This window comes from Strongyloides ratti (genome assembly GCF_001040885.1).
Source record: "Strongyloides ratti genome assembly S_ratti_ED321, chromosome : 1".
NCBI lineage: Eukaryota > Metazoa > Nematoda > Chromadorea > Rhabditida > Strongyloididae > Strongyloides > Strongyloides ratti.
The window spans coordinates 6,064,720-6,080,322 of record NC_037307.1 but is presented as its reverse complement, the minus strand read 5'-3'; the positions used below and the strand labels follow the sequence as shown (position 1 = coordinate 6,080,322).

At 22.1% G+C, this 15,603-nt stretch overlaps 8 protein-coding genes across 8 annotated transcripts; 3 read left to right on the top strand and 5 right to left on the bottom strand.

Moving 5' to 3' along the window:
• Positions 1–750: 750 nt before the first annotated feature.
• SRAE_1000193600 (Cytochrome b5 reductase 4) lies at positions 751–3,425 on the bottom strand (the record flags this gene model as incomplete). Its single annotated transcript, XM_024648954.1, has 5 exons — positions 751–1,497; positions 1,646–1,659; positions 1,895–2,935; positions 2,977–3,343; positions 3,399–3,425. The coding sequence occupies 5 exons, from the start codon at positions 3,423–3,425 to the stop codon at positions 751–753; spliced, it is 2,196 nt and encodes a 731-aa protein (XP_024502879.1).
• A 1,091-nt stretch (positions 3,426–4,516) lies between these two features.
• SRAE_1000193500 (Hypothetical protein) lies at positions 4,517–5,755 on the top strand (the record flags this gene model as incomplete). Its single annotated transcript, XM_024648953.1, has 3 exons — positions 4,517–4,717; positions 4,758–5,642; positions 5,714–5,755. 3 exons carry the CDS (start codon positions 4,517–4,519, stop codon positions 5,753–5,755), a joined length of 1,128 nt encoding a protein of 375 aa, XP_024502878.1.
• A 585-nt stretch (positions 5,756–6,340) lies between these two features.
• SRAE_1000193400 (Casein kinase I) lies at positions 6,341–7,391 on the bottom strand (the record flags this gene model as incomplete). Its single annotated transcript, XM_024648951.1, has 3 exons — positions 6,341–6,635; positions 6,681–7,159; positions 7,206–7,391. The coding sequence occupies 3 exons, from the start codon at positions 7,389–7,391 to the stop codon at positions 6,341–6,343; spliced, it is 960 nt and encodes a 319-aa protein (XP_024502877.1).
• A 156-nt stretch (positions 7,392–7,547) lies between these two features.
• Positions 7,548–8,262, bottom strand: SRAE_1000193300 (Hypothetical protein; the record flags this gene model as incomplete). The annotated part of the gene is made up of 4 exons (XM_024648950.1): positions 7,548–7,825; positions 7,866–7,922; positions 8,003–8,020; positions 8,076–8,262. The coding sequence occupies 4 exons, from the start codon at positions 8,260–8,262 to the stop codon at positions 7,548–7,550; spliced, it is 540 nt and encodes a 179-aa protein (XP_024502876.1).
• A 609-nt stretch (positions 8,263–8,871) lies between these two features.
• Positions 8,872–10,859, top strand: SRAE_1000193200 (Novel protein similar to human splicing factor 3a, subunit 1, 120kD; the record flags this gene model as incomplete). The annotated part of the gene is made up of 2 exons (XM_024648949.1): positions 8,872–8,980; positions 9,025–10,859. 2 exons carry the CDS (start codon positions 8,872–8,874, stop codon positions 10,857–10,859), a joined length of 1,944 nt encoding a protein of 647 aa, XP_024502875.1.
• Positions 10,860–12,195: 1,336 nt separating this feature from the next.
• SRAE_1000193100 (Hypothetical protein) lies at positions 12,196–12,507 on the bottom strand (the record flags this gene model as incomplete). The annotated part of the gene is made up of 1 exon (XM_024648948.1): positions 12,196–12,507. One exon carries the CDS (start codon positions 12,505–12,507, stop codon positions 12,196–12,198), a length of 312 nt encoding a protein of 103 aa, XP_024502874.1.
• A 197-nt stretch (positions 12,508–12,704) lies between these two features.
• Positions 12,705–12,993, bottom strand: SRAE_1000193000 (Hypothetical protein; the record flags this gene model as incomplete). Its single annotated transcript, XM_024648947.1, has 2 exons — positions 12,705–12,907; positions 12,972–12,993. 2 exons carry the CDS (start codon positions 12,991–12,993, stop codon positions 12,705–12,707), a joined length of 225 nt encoding a protein of 74 aa, XP_024502873.1.
• A 1,692-nt stretch (positions 12,994–14,685) lies between these two features.
• Positions 14,686–15,544, top strand: SRAE_1000192900 (Nematode fatty acid retinoid binding family-containing protein; the record flags this gene model as incomplete). Its single annotated transcript, XM_024648946.1, has 3 exons — positions 14,686–14,788; positions 14,839–15,068; positions 15,113–15,544. The coding sequence occupies 3 exons, from the start codon at positions 14,686–14,688 to the stop codon at positions 15,542–15,544; spliced, it is 765 nt and encodes a 254-aa protein (XP_024502872.1).
• Between the last annotated feature and the right edge of the window lie 59 nt (positions 15,545–15,603).

The window sequence follows — 15,603 nt, the reverse complement described above, 5'->3', positions numbered from 1 at the left end:
AAATGTAAAGATGGGGCTTAATTAATTTACATAAATCTTTTTTTTTTTTACAGATATATTTTTTAAATATGTAACTATTATAAATAAATAAAAAATTTTAACTAAATAAATATATTGAAAAATGAGAAAAAATTTCTTTACCATAATAATTAAGATGTATCATATTTATCGATATTTAAATAACAATTACGTCATAATATGAATTAGTCAAAAAGGAATCAAAATTCATGCTCACAAAATAAAAGACTAACAGGAAATAAAGACAAAAAAGTAAAAGATAGATTAAAGTTTTTTAAATAACAACAAAATATTTAGACACATAAATAAATATATTATATTAAATAAATAGTTGGTATTTTGTGACAAAATAAAAAAAGATTTTCTATTATTAATTTCATAAAAATATTCTTCATAGTTAAATTAAATAATGCTAAAATAAATTTAGTTAATAAAAACTTACACTTTATGGTAAAAAGCTAAAATAAATTTCACAATGACCTTCACAATAACATTTAATATATAACATTTAATTTGACAAAAAAAAAGACAATGTTTCATATTTGATATAATCATCTACATTAAAATATACAAAAAAGGCCAATATATAATTAACATAATCTTGTATTATTTCTACTTATTAATTAACCTAACAAAATTTTATAATAACAAACACGATTAATAAAAAAAAATATATATATATTCTAAAATTTCTAAATATTCCCTATTTTATTCCATTTTTCTTTGACAAAATTATATGTTAGGTCTGTTATTTGGATCAAATGGATCTGGTAGTTTAAGATTTTTCTTTGCCTCAAAGAATGTATAACTTAATAGAATACTATCAAGATATTCTAAAGTTGGATCATTAGCATAATCTGGGTCTATATAAAAAAATACAGGAAGATCAACTTCTTCACCTGGATTTAATATTTGTTCTTCAAAACAGAAACACTGAATTTTGTTAAAATAATATGCTGCCTGATATGGAGTTAAATTATATGATGAAATTCCAATAATTGGTTTATCTGTAGGATTTTTTGCTGTATAAAATGCCAAAGCAGTCTCCCCAGGATGAACATATATTTCATTTTGAAGAGGTTTAAAATGCCATCTCATTGAAGATGGGACATCAGCATTAAACTGAACTTTTATAAGACGTTCCTTAACCTTTTCCATATTTTTAATTTTTTCAAAATCTTTTGCTACCTGAGTCGTTCCAGCAAATGATGTTGACTCACAAAAAATTCGATACAATGGAATGGCTGCAAAAGACAAACCAACAAAAAACATTCCTAGTGACATTACATAATACATTGAATCACGACTTGCTTCTTTATTCCTTGGTTTATTTACAAAATATCGTACTTGATTGGTGGAAATTATATTTTGTAAAGTTGGAACCATGACCCGTCTTGTCGACATATTTCTGGTAAACTTTATAAGATGAAATAACGAAATCATGGAACCGAATATTAATTTTATAAATACAATTGATGTCTAAAAAAACAAAAACATAAAAATAATTTTTAATTAAACAGGAATTTTTAATTGTTTTAAAATATAAAAAAAAAGGTATGAAAATGTCAGATATGTATAACATAAATGATATATGAATTAAGTATAAAAAAATTAAAATTTTATTTACATCTTTCTGTTCCACTACATAAAAACTTTGTCTGTGTTTATAGTTATCTTATATGTTTTCCTTAAAAAAAAACTCCAAAAACACAACAACAAAAAGTAGAAAGATAATATGGATATACAATAATATGTTATATGCAATCAGGAATTCTTGTTAAAACGAAATTTGGAAAAATGATTCAACTAAAAAAAACTGAGTAAAAAAAATAAAATTTTTATCCATCAAAAATATGTCTTTGACTTGTATTTACACCTATTTTGTCAAGAATCTCTTCAGCTAAATTTGTGAAATTCCATGGTCCACAAATAAAAATTTGTCTCTCTTTAATATCCGTTAAATTTTCAAAAAGTTGTTCATTTATCCGTCCTAACATTGTATTTGACATTTCTTTATTGTTTTTATCAATTTTAATATTTTCTTCATCACTTAAAATATTTGTTATTGTAAAATTTGCATGTTGTAAAGGGAAATAATTATTTGGAACTATATCTTCAAACTTTCTATTAAAAAGGAACAACTTTGTATTGATATCTTTACTAATTCTATCTTCAATGATTCTAATCATTGGAGTTAAACCACTCCCGGCAGCAATACAAAGACATTTCTTATTATTTTTTTCACCTCTAGCAAAGTCTAACTTTCCTATCGCATCAGTTATTTCAATAAAATTTCCTTCCTGTAAACTTCCTATGCTAGGCGTTAACAAACCATCATCATATATTTTAATTAAAAATTCAATCACATTTCCATTAATTGATATTGGTGTGTATGGTCTAGAAATTTTGTTATTTTTGACAAGTAAACGTAAAGCCACATGGTGACCTATGGGAATACCAATATAGGAATCATTGGGTAAACTAATTGACAAATGAAACATGTTTCGTGCCACTTTTTCTTTTTTTGTAATTGTTCCTTTTAAATAATTTGGTGAAAAATTTTTTTTAACAGTCCATTTATATTCATTAAAAGCAACTAAAGGTAGGGGTATATCAGATTTCAATACTATTTTATCATCTAAACAAGAAATATCTAATACTAAACTACATAATTTAGAGTAAGGTTCATAAATAAATGTATATGAATCATCCTTATAATCTTTTACTTTAATATGTAGTTTGTCATCTATAATAAAATAGGATAAACAATATTTTTCTAATGTTTTCCACAATTCACTAGAGATATGTAAAATATTTGTTGAAATTTTAGTAAAACATAATTTCTTCTCACAAATAATAGCTTGACTTTGTTCTTTCTCAATTTCTTCCTCTTCAAATATAGAATCCACTTTAACAACTAAAACATTTTAGTCAAAATATTTTATAAATAAAACTTACCTTTAGGAAATTTTCCCCTAAATATTCCCACACAATAATTCTTCAAAAAAATATTATAATTAATCCATCCATGTATATCAATAAATGCTTCAGTAGCATCTTTGCCAGCATAATTTACAATTTCTGAAACACCACCAGGATGATACTCTAAGTATTCTGTAACGTCAAAAACTTTTCCATTTAAAACAATCCAACAATCATCAATCTTATTGTGCTTAGACAATTCTTCTAGTGTAATAGGATTATTTTCATTAAATGGATTTTTTCGATTATTAGATTTTGCTATCCAATCATTTAAACCTCTTCCAGGCTTCAGGGCAACTTTATTTCTTCCATCTTTAGTTATTCGATCACCTTTTTTTAAAAACTGAAATAAACAATTGCAAAAATGTACCATATTATAGTAGTAACATAAAATATACCTTCGGGATTGGGACAGATAAATTCATTGTGATGCGAGGAAAAAATTATTTTCTTGTTCTATAACTTTTTCCGTTATTCTATTAAGTAAATTTATAAATATAATTAAGAGACAGACAGTTTTCCAATTAATATTTTTAAAACTCAATGGTGAGAAAATATAATAAAAGATATATTTTTGTGGAGAAAAAAGTTTTAAAATAAGAAAATGATTTTTATAATATATTTAAAAATTGTTTTATTTTCTAAAGTTACATAGTTAATGGTTTTGTATATGTATACATTTTTATGAAAAAAAAATTATTTGTATGTTTATCTAAAAAAAGTTTAATTTTCAATTTATATACACTTTTAAAATTGAAATTTGATAAAATTTTTAGAATAATTTAACGTTAGATATATAAAAAATAAAAGTTTTATGTAGTACATAATTTATTAAAATATAATTCGTAAATATTTTCAATTGTTTACACATTCTTAAAATAAATATGGATTTTTTTACTAGATTCATTTTTAAATAAAATATTTGATCATTTAATAAATAGTTATAAAATATAATAAAAAAAATGCAATAAAATAATTTAAAAAGACGTACCTAAGTATTCTTTCATAATTTAAAAAAATATTTTCTAGTAATAAATACTTTAATTTTACTATTTGTTATTTTCAAGAAAATGATAAACACACTTCCAATTGATATCAATCTTAGGTGTTATTATTTTAAAAACACCACATAATTCAAACATATTTAATTTGTTTAAACTAAGTTTAGTCTTACATAATACGAACAATTTTTTAATTAACAAAATAAAAAAATTTTTTTAAATTTATATTTTAATAAAATAAAGAACATTTTAATTAAAATAATCAGTTGCTTTTATCTGAAACATTTTGTTTTATCTATACAGAAAATTGATATAATTTATCTATATATCGTACAGAAACAATTAAGTATCTATTTTATATAATATTTATATAAATTTCGTATATTAAATGTATCATTTATTAAAAAAAAAAACTAGAATTTCTATACAACTAAATTGAAATTAGGTAAATAGAGTTGCGGCCTTTTGGAAAAAAATTTTATTTTTGATTTTTAAACATGAAATTATATATTTTAATGAAGAAAGTTTTGCCTTCTACTATTAATAATGTTTATCTAAGATTTAACCATAGTAATTTACAATATATCTATAAAAACATAATAAATGATAGAAAATTTATTCATTCTTATTCTGATTTATTTGATCCTGATAAACTTGCAATTCTTGAAAAAAACCTTGATATTGTAGAAAAAAAGAGAGCTGAAAGATTTGAATTGGTATGTTATTTTATTTCAACATTTGTTTAGTTTTGTTTAGCTTATTAAAAAAGTTTCTCCACATATAGCACAATTAAAAAGCGTTATATGTAACGCTAATAGTGATTTATTACCAGTTGGATCTTTAGCAACAGGATTAGCAATATCTAATGAATCTGATATTGATTTAGTGTTTATACCATCAATAGAAAACATTGAATCTTTTTTAAATGATTTTAATGATAATAGTGAATTTAAAAAAACTTTTATTAAAACTGCACATAAAGTTATTGAAAAAGATATAAATTATAAAGAAAATATAAAATCATGTGGTTTTTTATTACATGCAAAAGTTCCTATATTACAATTAGAACTTAAAAATGGTTTAAAATATGATATTCAATTTTGTAATTCTCATTCTTTACGTAATACTAATCTTATTAGACATTATGCAGCTGCCGACATAAGATATAGAAAATTGTATATTTTTGTTAGAACATTGGCAAAAAAACTAAATATAATTAATGGAAGGAATGGATTTTTAACAAGTTATCAAATTTCATTACTTGTAGCACATTTTCTTCAAACAAAATATAGAAAACAACAACCCGTTTTACCTATTATACCTAAAATTTGTTGTTCAGCTCTTTCACCAAGTATTACTATAGAAGAAGTTTGTAAAAATCTTAAAAATCCTGTTAATGTTTCTGCAGTTACAACTCATATTAACCCAAATCCTTCAGCTTCTTATTTAGCTATACAATTTGTTGATTACTTTGCCAATTTTAACTATAAAGTCAATGCCATATATATGGATAAATTACTTCCAGAAAAAAGTTATGGAATTAGGAATTATCGAAAACTTCAAATTTTTGATACTTATTCAAGTAAAAGTATATCACGTGGAGGTATGGTTATTGAGTCATTATCTCAGAGTATGAAATATGTAAGAGAAAAAATGATCCAAGGTCATTTTATTACAAGTTTCCCAGATTTTGATGAAGCAAAACATTTTAGGTTATCAAGAGTGTCAGGAAATTAATTTTTTTTATTTTTTAGAATATTTTTTTAATTGTAAACATATTTGAATTAAATATATATACATGTATTAAATTTTGCTTATGTCATTTTGTTATTTAGAATTTTTAATATAAATTGTATGATATAAAATGTAGTTGAAATATTAAATTATTATTAAAAAAAACTTGGAAAATTTGATTTACTCTATAAAAACAAATTCTATATTTATAAATTTTACAATTAAATAACTGCTATTACTTGAATTTATTAGCTAATTTTCTAAAGCAATTATTAAAAAAGAAAAATAGTGGATGTTTATAATTTAAATATAATAATTATTATATTAATATTTTTATCTTTTGACTTTGTGTAACACAAAAAAAGTAATTGTTTCAAAGGATAGTTTTTTTTTCAAAATCTCTTTCATAAAAATAAATAACATATGATTTTTTTAAGTAAATTTATATTTAACATATTTTATTAATATATAAAGTAAATATATCAATAAAAAATTGTCTTTTTTATTGCTCAATGTGACTTTGTACTATTAAATGTAAAGTATTAATATAATGGTTAAAAATTAGATGTAATTATTATATCTCTATTTTATGTATTGTTGTTTTGTTATGGTATTCTTCGAGATTTTAATGCTGTATAAATTGATGCCCGATTTGCCCATTCAAATAAATGTTTATCCATTTCAGTTTTACTAAAAGTAGAATTTAATATTTTATACAATTTTTGATAATTAACATTTTCAAAAAATGGAGCATTTCCTATATTTAATCCAAAATCTCCAAAAGTTTTAGGTAATTTTGTACATAATTCATGTGGTTTTGAGGTTAATTTTTTTTCTAATATGTCATCTTCATTTATAAATGTTTTCCATGGTAATCCACCTTCACCTAATTCAATACAACTATAAAAAAGTGACCACATATCATTTTGTGGTGTATGCTCATACCGTTTATGTAATTCTATTGATACATAACGCATTGAACCTCTAAATCCAACTGATTTTCGGGTACGTCGAATTTTTCCATTAACATCCAAATATTTTCTTGCCATTCCAAAATCAATTAAATAAATTATTGATATTGAACTTGATGAACCACCAATTACTAAATTTTCTGGTTTAACATCTCTATGTAAATAACCATTGTTGTGTAAAAGTTCCAGAGCTGACATAGCTTGAAGAGCAATTTTTACAACAGAAATTGGAGAAAATATTTTGTTTTTTTGTAAATTTCTAATTTCTGACATATTTTTTCCCAATCGTTCTAATCCTATATATGCATAATCTTTATATGTTCCACTAGCCAATATTAATGGAATATTAGGCTTACCACGTAATTTCATTAATATATCTTTCTCCATTATCAATAATTCAGGTTCATAATTTTCATGAACAACTTTTAGAATTAAATTTTTTTTGTTTGCTTTCTAAGTTTAGAAATAAATAAATATATAAGATATTAATAATACATACCTCATCTACAGCTAAATATATTTGTCCATAATTTCCACCATTTACAACTTTTTCAATTACATATCTATCATATATTTTTGTATTATTACAAATTAATATTTTCTTTTTTCTTTTTAGATTATAAGCTGCTGTACTTGTATGACACTGAAAATAAGTAGCAGATCGTAATTTTAATAAATCAGACATATTATGAAAGTATAAAATGACATCTCAACAATTTCAATTATAACATTAACTATTAATTAGAAATTTTAATTTTACTATAATTTACAAATAAAGAATGTACTCGTAATAAAAAGTGAATAAATTATCTTATATTAAACATATCTTCTAGTTAGTATTTTAGAAACATTCATCGTCAATGAATTCAACATCTGTTTGATAATCAGATGTCTCCATTGGATTCTTACTTAAAATTGGTAAATATCCAATTGGTAAAATTTCTTTACGTGAAAAAGAAGATATAGAAATGCGATTTACTGATTCTTCTGGAAATTCTACATAACTAAAAATTGTCTTAAAAAATACTGTTATTATTTGTTTAAGTATGATATAAATTTTCCAAAAATTTGATATCCTTTTTTCTTTAAGAATATATGATGATTTAACAATATAATTATCTAGAAATTTTAATAAATATTATTTTATTTTTTTATATACCTTTAGATGTCTGTTCTTCATAGTCACCAAAGACACTTATACCACTTTCACTGTTACCTGAAAAAAAGGATTCATCAATTTCATCATCCTCATATAAAATAGGTATAGGAGCAGCTCTAAGAATATCATTATCATACCATTTTCCCAGCCAATTTCTAATATATTGAATTAAATTTACATAATTTCTAATTATTCTATAAACAAATAAACTCTTTCTTTCGGATATTGGTTCATGTCTTGAAACAGGAACTTCTCCGAAAATTATTAGAAGTGATAAGAGTACACGTTGTAAAGTTATTAAATAATAGTTAATAATAATTGAAATTAATTGAAATAATGAATTCCATCCAAATAAAAATATTCTTGTTACAAATGAATTAGGTATTTTTAAAGACATTTTGAATGATATGATAATAAAATGTTTTAAAAATGATAAATTTCTTCTCTAAAATAATAATATCAAATAAATTACAATAATATTATTTTAATTGATAGAAACTGAGTAAATTAATTTTTCTGTAGCATATGTTATTATATAGACTCAATAGAACATGAATATAATAAAAGGATGACAGAACAAAAAGGAAAGTACAACGCAATCACGTAATATATATAATTTCTACTATTCAGCATTGATGAATTAACCTTTTATTTTATAATGGTATGTGATAAACAATTGAAAAAAAAAACTATTATAATTTATTGCTGAGAATCCTAAAATTTGTTTATAAAAAAAAAAAGAAAATTTTTTTTATTTTATAATTAAAACTTTTTTATTTTATTAAATCATATATAGCAAGCAATTTTTGTTTTGTTTGTCATTTTAAAATTATTTTACACTAACTATGCCATTAGGATAGTTTTTTTTTAATTTGCGAATTTCTAAAGTCCTGAAACGAATACATTTAATTATAGCTACAGTGTGGAATTATGTTCTATGCCTTTTCAAAAGAACTTTATTAACATTGCTTATTTTTCATTAGAATTTATACGTTTCTATTAAATAATGGCTTTAGTTCCAGTTTTAAAGAAAGATGATTATCCTGTAAATTTGGAACCTTCCATGAGTGGAAAAGAATTCAATGCTCTTATTTTTCCGCCTCCAGATATAAGAAGTAAATATATTTAAAGTTATTTTTTTATTATTGTTTTTTTATAGGTATAATTGATAAAACGGCATCTTTTGTTGCACAACATGGAGAACAATTTGAAACTAAAATTAAAGAAAAGGAAAGAGAAAATAAAAAATTTAAATTTATGTTTTCAAATGATCCTTATCATGTTTATTATAGATTTCAAATAGATTCCTTTAAAAAAACTGGAACATCTATGAGTATAAATAAATTAAAAGAAGGAAAAATTGAAAATGAAGCTGAAGAAACGAAGGCTAAATTTGTTTTTACTCCTAAAGATCCACCTAGATCTTATAGATTTTCAGATGATCCTTGTACTCTAAATTCATATGATTTAGCAGTTATGAAACTTGTGGCTAGATATACAGCAATGCATGGAAGGAATTTTTCTACACAATTAATGAATCGTGAAGTTAGAAATCTTGCTTTTGACTTTCTTAAAAGTCATCATCCTAATCATCCATATTATCAAAAGTTAGTTGATCAATATCGTATAGTTTTAGCAATGCCAAAAGCTGCAAAGACTGCACTTTTAGATGATATGAAATTTGATAAGGTTCATGAATCTCTTGAATATCGTTTACGTTATATTGAATGGGAAAATAGACAAAAGTGTGGCGTTGTTTCTGAGGAAGAAGCTGAAAAAAAAGCATATCAACAAATTGATTGGCATTCATTTGTCATTGTAAAAACATTAGATTTTGAGAAAGATGATTTAATGTCATTACCTAAATTCTGTAATAAATTAAATCTTAGTAGTCGGGTTTCAGTTCTTAATAATGTTTTATCAGAAGAAAGTGAGAATGCTGTTGGAAATACTCAATATAATGGATATTTGAATCCTATTCCAACAGTTAATGGTGAAAATGGTAACGATGAGAATGATGACAGTGCAATGGAGATTGAAGAAGAAAGTCAAGTATTACCAGAGCTTGGAAAAGACATTATAATTCGTGAATTTGATCAGAAGAAACATTTAAGAAATGTAATCAAACAAAATGAAGCATTTATTATATCACCATTGACTAATGAAAAAGTTTCTGCTGATAAACTTCAGGAACATGTAAGATACAATACAGTTACACCTCAATTCAAGGAGCAACGTGAAAAAGAATTATCTATGAGGCATGAGGATTCTGCAATAGCACCTGATTGTGATGTAAGTGAAAATATTAAGGCAATGGCAAAAAAAAGAAAAGAAATTATGAATGAAGAAATAAAAGCTAAAAAAGCTAAAGAAAATACAGTAAAATTAGCAGATATAATTGCGAAAGATAAAGTAACAACACAGGAACAAACATCATCTTATCTTTCTAGTATAGGTATTAAACCAACAATTCCTATTCCACCAGTCATCCAACATCAACCTGAACCAGCGAATTATTTTCAACCAATACCTCCAATTCAGCAAACTGTTCCATTGGCAAATGTTGGTGGTTTTTATTATCCTCCTCAAGAAAATGTTGTTGAAAGTTATGTAGGTTTTATGCCAAATCCACCCGTTGTTGATAATTCTACAATTATTCCATCAATAAAAAAATCAAAAATTGAAAATGAATTGTTACCTGAAGAAGAGTTTATAAAAATTTCTCCACCAACAATTGAAATTTCAATAGAAATTCCAAATCAAGAAGAAAATGGTTTAAAGGGTCAAGTATTACATGTATCTATTGATATAAAAAATTCTGTGGGTGATTTGAAAGGTAAAATAAGTAACTCTATTAATATTCCAACATCAAAAATTAAACTTTCTCAAGATGGAATATTTCTTAAAGATGTTCAAAGTATAGCTGCATATAACTTAAAAAGTGGTTCTTTTCTAAATTTATCACTAAAAGAACGTGGAGGAAAGAAAAAATAATTTTTTTTTTAAATTTATTTATTTAAATTTGTTATGTAGTTAGATATAAGAGCTATAAATAACCAATGTCATTGTCTTTTGGACATTTATTTAATCTTTAATATATTAATGTATATGAACAAAATTTTTGTTCATAAAATTTTTTTTCTTTTTTTAAATATTAAAAAATTAACAAATGTATAAAAAGTTAGTAAAAAAAGTGAGAATTATTACATATATTTGATATTAGATGAGAGCAAATAAACAAACGCTTTAGAAAGTTGATAATGTTATGTTTTTTGTACATAGTTCATATTATTACTCAGGACGACAGATAAACATCAAAGTTTAATTGAAATTTAAAGTAATTAAACTCAGGAAATTTTTTTTTTATCTTTACAACTATTTATATCAATTATGTCAACAATCAATATTGTTTTTTTGGAAACAATTAAATAAAGTTTATAATATTATATATATTCGATTTTTAGTAATTGTCTTTTAGATGAATTTTTAATTTTATTTGTATTATTATATACTTTTGGTTTCTAAATAAAAGTAATTTTTCATAACACAAAAAAAAATCATTTAAAATAAAAAATTTTTATGTAGTCAAAGTTTTTAAAAATATAAAAGATTGTCATTTAAGAAAAATACATAAAAAATTTTTTATCTTTAACAATCACAATAAGTATATTGGTAAGAAAAAACTTTTTTTAACCCTTGGTTTTTCAAGTTTTGTTTCTGTCAGGAAAATTTCAAAAAATAAAAAGAAAACAATGTTTAATAATATTTTTAAAAATAAAAATATTAAGAACCTAATTTTAAATTTATGTTATGATATAATCCATAACTAAACTTTAAAAAAAATTTTATAAAAATAATAATTTTGAAGTTTCTAAATTTAAAAAAATTAATTAGTTTTTGTAACATTGTAACCTAATAACATACAAAGTCAAAATCCTTCATCTACAATGCCAACGATGAAGGTCTAAATAATATATTTAAAATTGATAAAATGATAGTAATAATACTAAAGTTTACATTAGCAAAAAAAATAAAAATAACTATTTCTTAATACTTTAAAAAAACAAATTACCATGCTTATTTTTTCAAGTTAGATACATAAAATTAAACAAAAGTTTTATTTAAAAATTAAAAGAATTTATATACAAAATGACAAGAAATTCATATATTTTTTTAACAAAAAACACATTATTTCTTTTTTTTTAGTATTTTAGTAATTATATACAATATTAAAGTAAATTTTATTTAATTTACATTTATTTACATCTATTTACATATCTTTGATCAAATCCATTTATAGAGTGATCGTCTAATCCCTCATTGTAGATAATTACATGAATAATTGATTGAGAGCGATCATAGATAGCAAGATTTCTTTCATTTTTTCAACATGTGCTCCTTTAATATTGCTGTAATTTATACCATCATTAAAATCCTTTAATGATTTTGGTATATTTCCTCCAAAAATATCATTTACAATAATTTTGTCTAATGGTTCAGGTTTATAATAGATATTACTTGTATAATTAAAATACAATTCAAACCTTGGACCATATACATTTATAAAAAATATATTTTTACTGAAACCATTAATTAATTTTCTACCAGAACCTATTTTTAAGTTTTCATATTCTGATAACATGATTGAATTAGTGAATGGTTATTCACTATTTAGTTGAATATAACCACCACCTCCAACATTTGTCTCATTTAATAAGTGTTGTGTTATAATTAAATCCGAACAACTAATTATAACATTAATCTTTTCTTCTCCATAACAATCTCTTTAAGTAGAGTTGTCAATTTCGTGATGGAAAGATGCTTTTTTAAAAATAATTTTTACAGAGCAGTTTTTGAAATAATTTTAAAATCAGTGCTCAAATCTTCATTTTTAATAACAAACTCTTTGATATTCAATGGATTATTTGATATAAGAAATTTTAATCCATCATAAGCATCGAATAGTTGACAGTTTCCAAAATTTTTACTCAACTGATAAGCTTTATATACAGCATATACACAAGTATTTCTTTTCTCAAGTCCTACAATTGGTGAATTAAAATAAATGTAAAAATATTAACAATCAAATAAATATTTTAAATTTACCTAAAGTCCTTAGAATTAACATATATAAAGTCTATTGTTTTGTTACCATTTGGTAAGAAAACTTCAACTTTACAATGATAAAAATACCAATTTGTTCCTTGTATAAAAGAAATTATATACAATTAAGAACTAATGCTATCTGCAGACATTCTAAAATAAAAAATATTAATTAATAAAATAAATGAATTGATAAAAAATTAAATAAAATATAAAAACGAATAACAAAATAAATTATAAAACAAGTAATAAGACATACATCTAAATCTATTAAAAAAGTTTAAAATGATATAATACTTATGATAAAATAACTCCATTCCAACTTTATATATATACCATTGGTTTAAGAAGAACAAATCAAAGTTAAATTCAATTGCTTTGAAATTTTCCAATATCTTTTTTTATAACAAAGACTAATGTATTTAAGTTCTAAAAATATGTTAAAAATGAGTAGAATGAAAAAAATTAAAAGTACAAAGAGTTCTTTTCTTTTAGTTCACCCCCATATATAAATATTTTAAAATGAATATAAAAAAAATTTTTTTTTTGCATGTTAAAATATTATATGATAATTCCTAAAAATTAATATAAATAAATAAAAAAAAAATAAAATTTAATGAAAAAAAAAAGTAATTGATATTTGAATTTTAATAAATTATTTTATAAACAGTAAAATTTAAATTTTTTAATAAAAAATAAAGTTAAAAATGTAATTAATATTTGATTTGTACTAAAAAATTATTATATTTCTAAACAATAATATCTATATTATAATCGTTAATTTTCAAATTTTTTGATATAATAAAAATAAAATATTAGAAAAGTTTTTAAAAATTTTATTAAATATAAAGTAATTTTAGCATATGATAGTAGATTTTTAATAAAATTGTTTAATTTTTATTTATTTATTTTATTAGTTTAAAAATGATATTAAATCATTATTTTTTTTTTAAAATTATACATACGTGTCATTAGAATTAAGGAAGTTGATAGTAATTTTTTTTAAACTTTTTATTTAAAAAAAATAAATTTGTAATTTAGATATAATTTCATTTTTTTAATTCAATTTTAAAAATCCTGTAAAATTGCTAAAAGATATTAAGTTAAAACATTTTTTTAAGTTAAAAATTTATACTTAGTTAATTAATTTATTATTTTTTAAAGTTTTTCTATAAACAAAGATGCAATTAACAACTTATTGGAGCGTAATATAACTGTTGAGGTGGATGAATCTTTCTTTTCATTTTTATTTTAAAAAATTTAGTAATTTTAAAAGAATTAATTGGTGTTTTTATAATGTTATATCATTTATGTTAAATGTTAAGATTTTACATTATCTACATAAGATTAATTTCAAGTTAACTGTATTTATTATAACTTTTAATAATGTAAAATTTTATAAATTTTTACTACACACTCTTTAAATATTTAATATATAAGATGATAGGCAAAAATATTTATATTATTTTAAAAATAGATAGCTTACTTTTGTTATAACAAAAATACATAAATCAAAAGTTTGAAGTTTAATAGAAAGAGCAAAAGGTTTTCTTAAATATATATATTTTTTTTTTTACTTAAAGCATTAACTGAATATTATTATACAACTTTTAAAATTAGATTTAGTGAAAAAAATATTTTGATTGGTTCTTTTAAATAATAAAATTATAATAAAATAAGAATAGAATATCATTTATTAAAAAAATATAATACTGACATGAAAGTTGCTTTTACTTTATATTTTTTAATTGTTTTTGTTTCATTTGCTTCATGTGATATCTCTGCATTATTTGGTCCTGATATTCAAAAAAAAATTGATGGTAATTTTTTTTTTATTTTATCTATTTTTTTATATTATAAATTTTTTTAGAAGCTATTCCACAAGAAGCAAGAAAATTTTATAATGATTTAACTGCAAAGGATAAAAATATTTTTTCAGAAATTATTGGTAGATTAAATGAGTTTAATCATTCTAGTGATATTTTACATGCACTTGAAGGAAGATCTTCAATTTTATATAAAAAGGCAGAAGGAATGATAAATTGGTATAAGGAAACTTATGATGGTTTAAGTGGTAAAGCAAAAGAATTTGTTTCTGAGGTATTATTGTTTATATATAAAAAAAAATTTATTTATATTTTAAGATTATAGAAACAGGAAAAAGAATTATTGGAGGTGGAATAAATTTACAAAATATTAAATTAGAACTTAACAATCTTATAAATGTTTATCGTCGTCTTCCAGATTATGTTAAAGGAGAACTTGATAATACTTTTCCTAAAATTTCTGCTCTAGTTCATAATGACATTCTAAGTACAATGGCACGATCATTACTTGGAATAGGTAATGATGATCTTTCTAATCAAGAATCTAATGATAACGATGACGTCATCCGCCCAACAACTAATAATATTATTAATCCAACTGATAATAGTAATGGTGATGATTCACAGAAAAAGTCAGATATTAAAACTACATCATCACCTGATAACAATGATAAAACAATTCCAGGAGATGATATTGAAGAAGCAGTTGTCAAAAAAGAAATTGACTTAAGAAGATATAACAGAATATAAAAGATTAATAAAGTTTTAAAGAAATATTTTTATTAAAAAAATTTATTTTGATTAAAAAT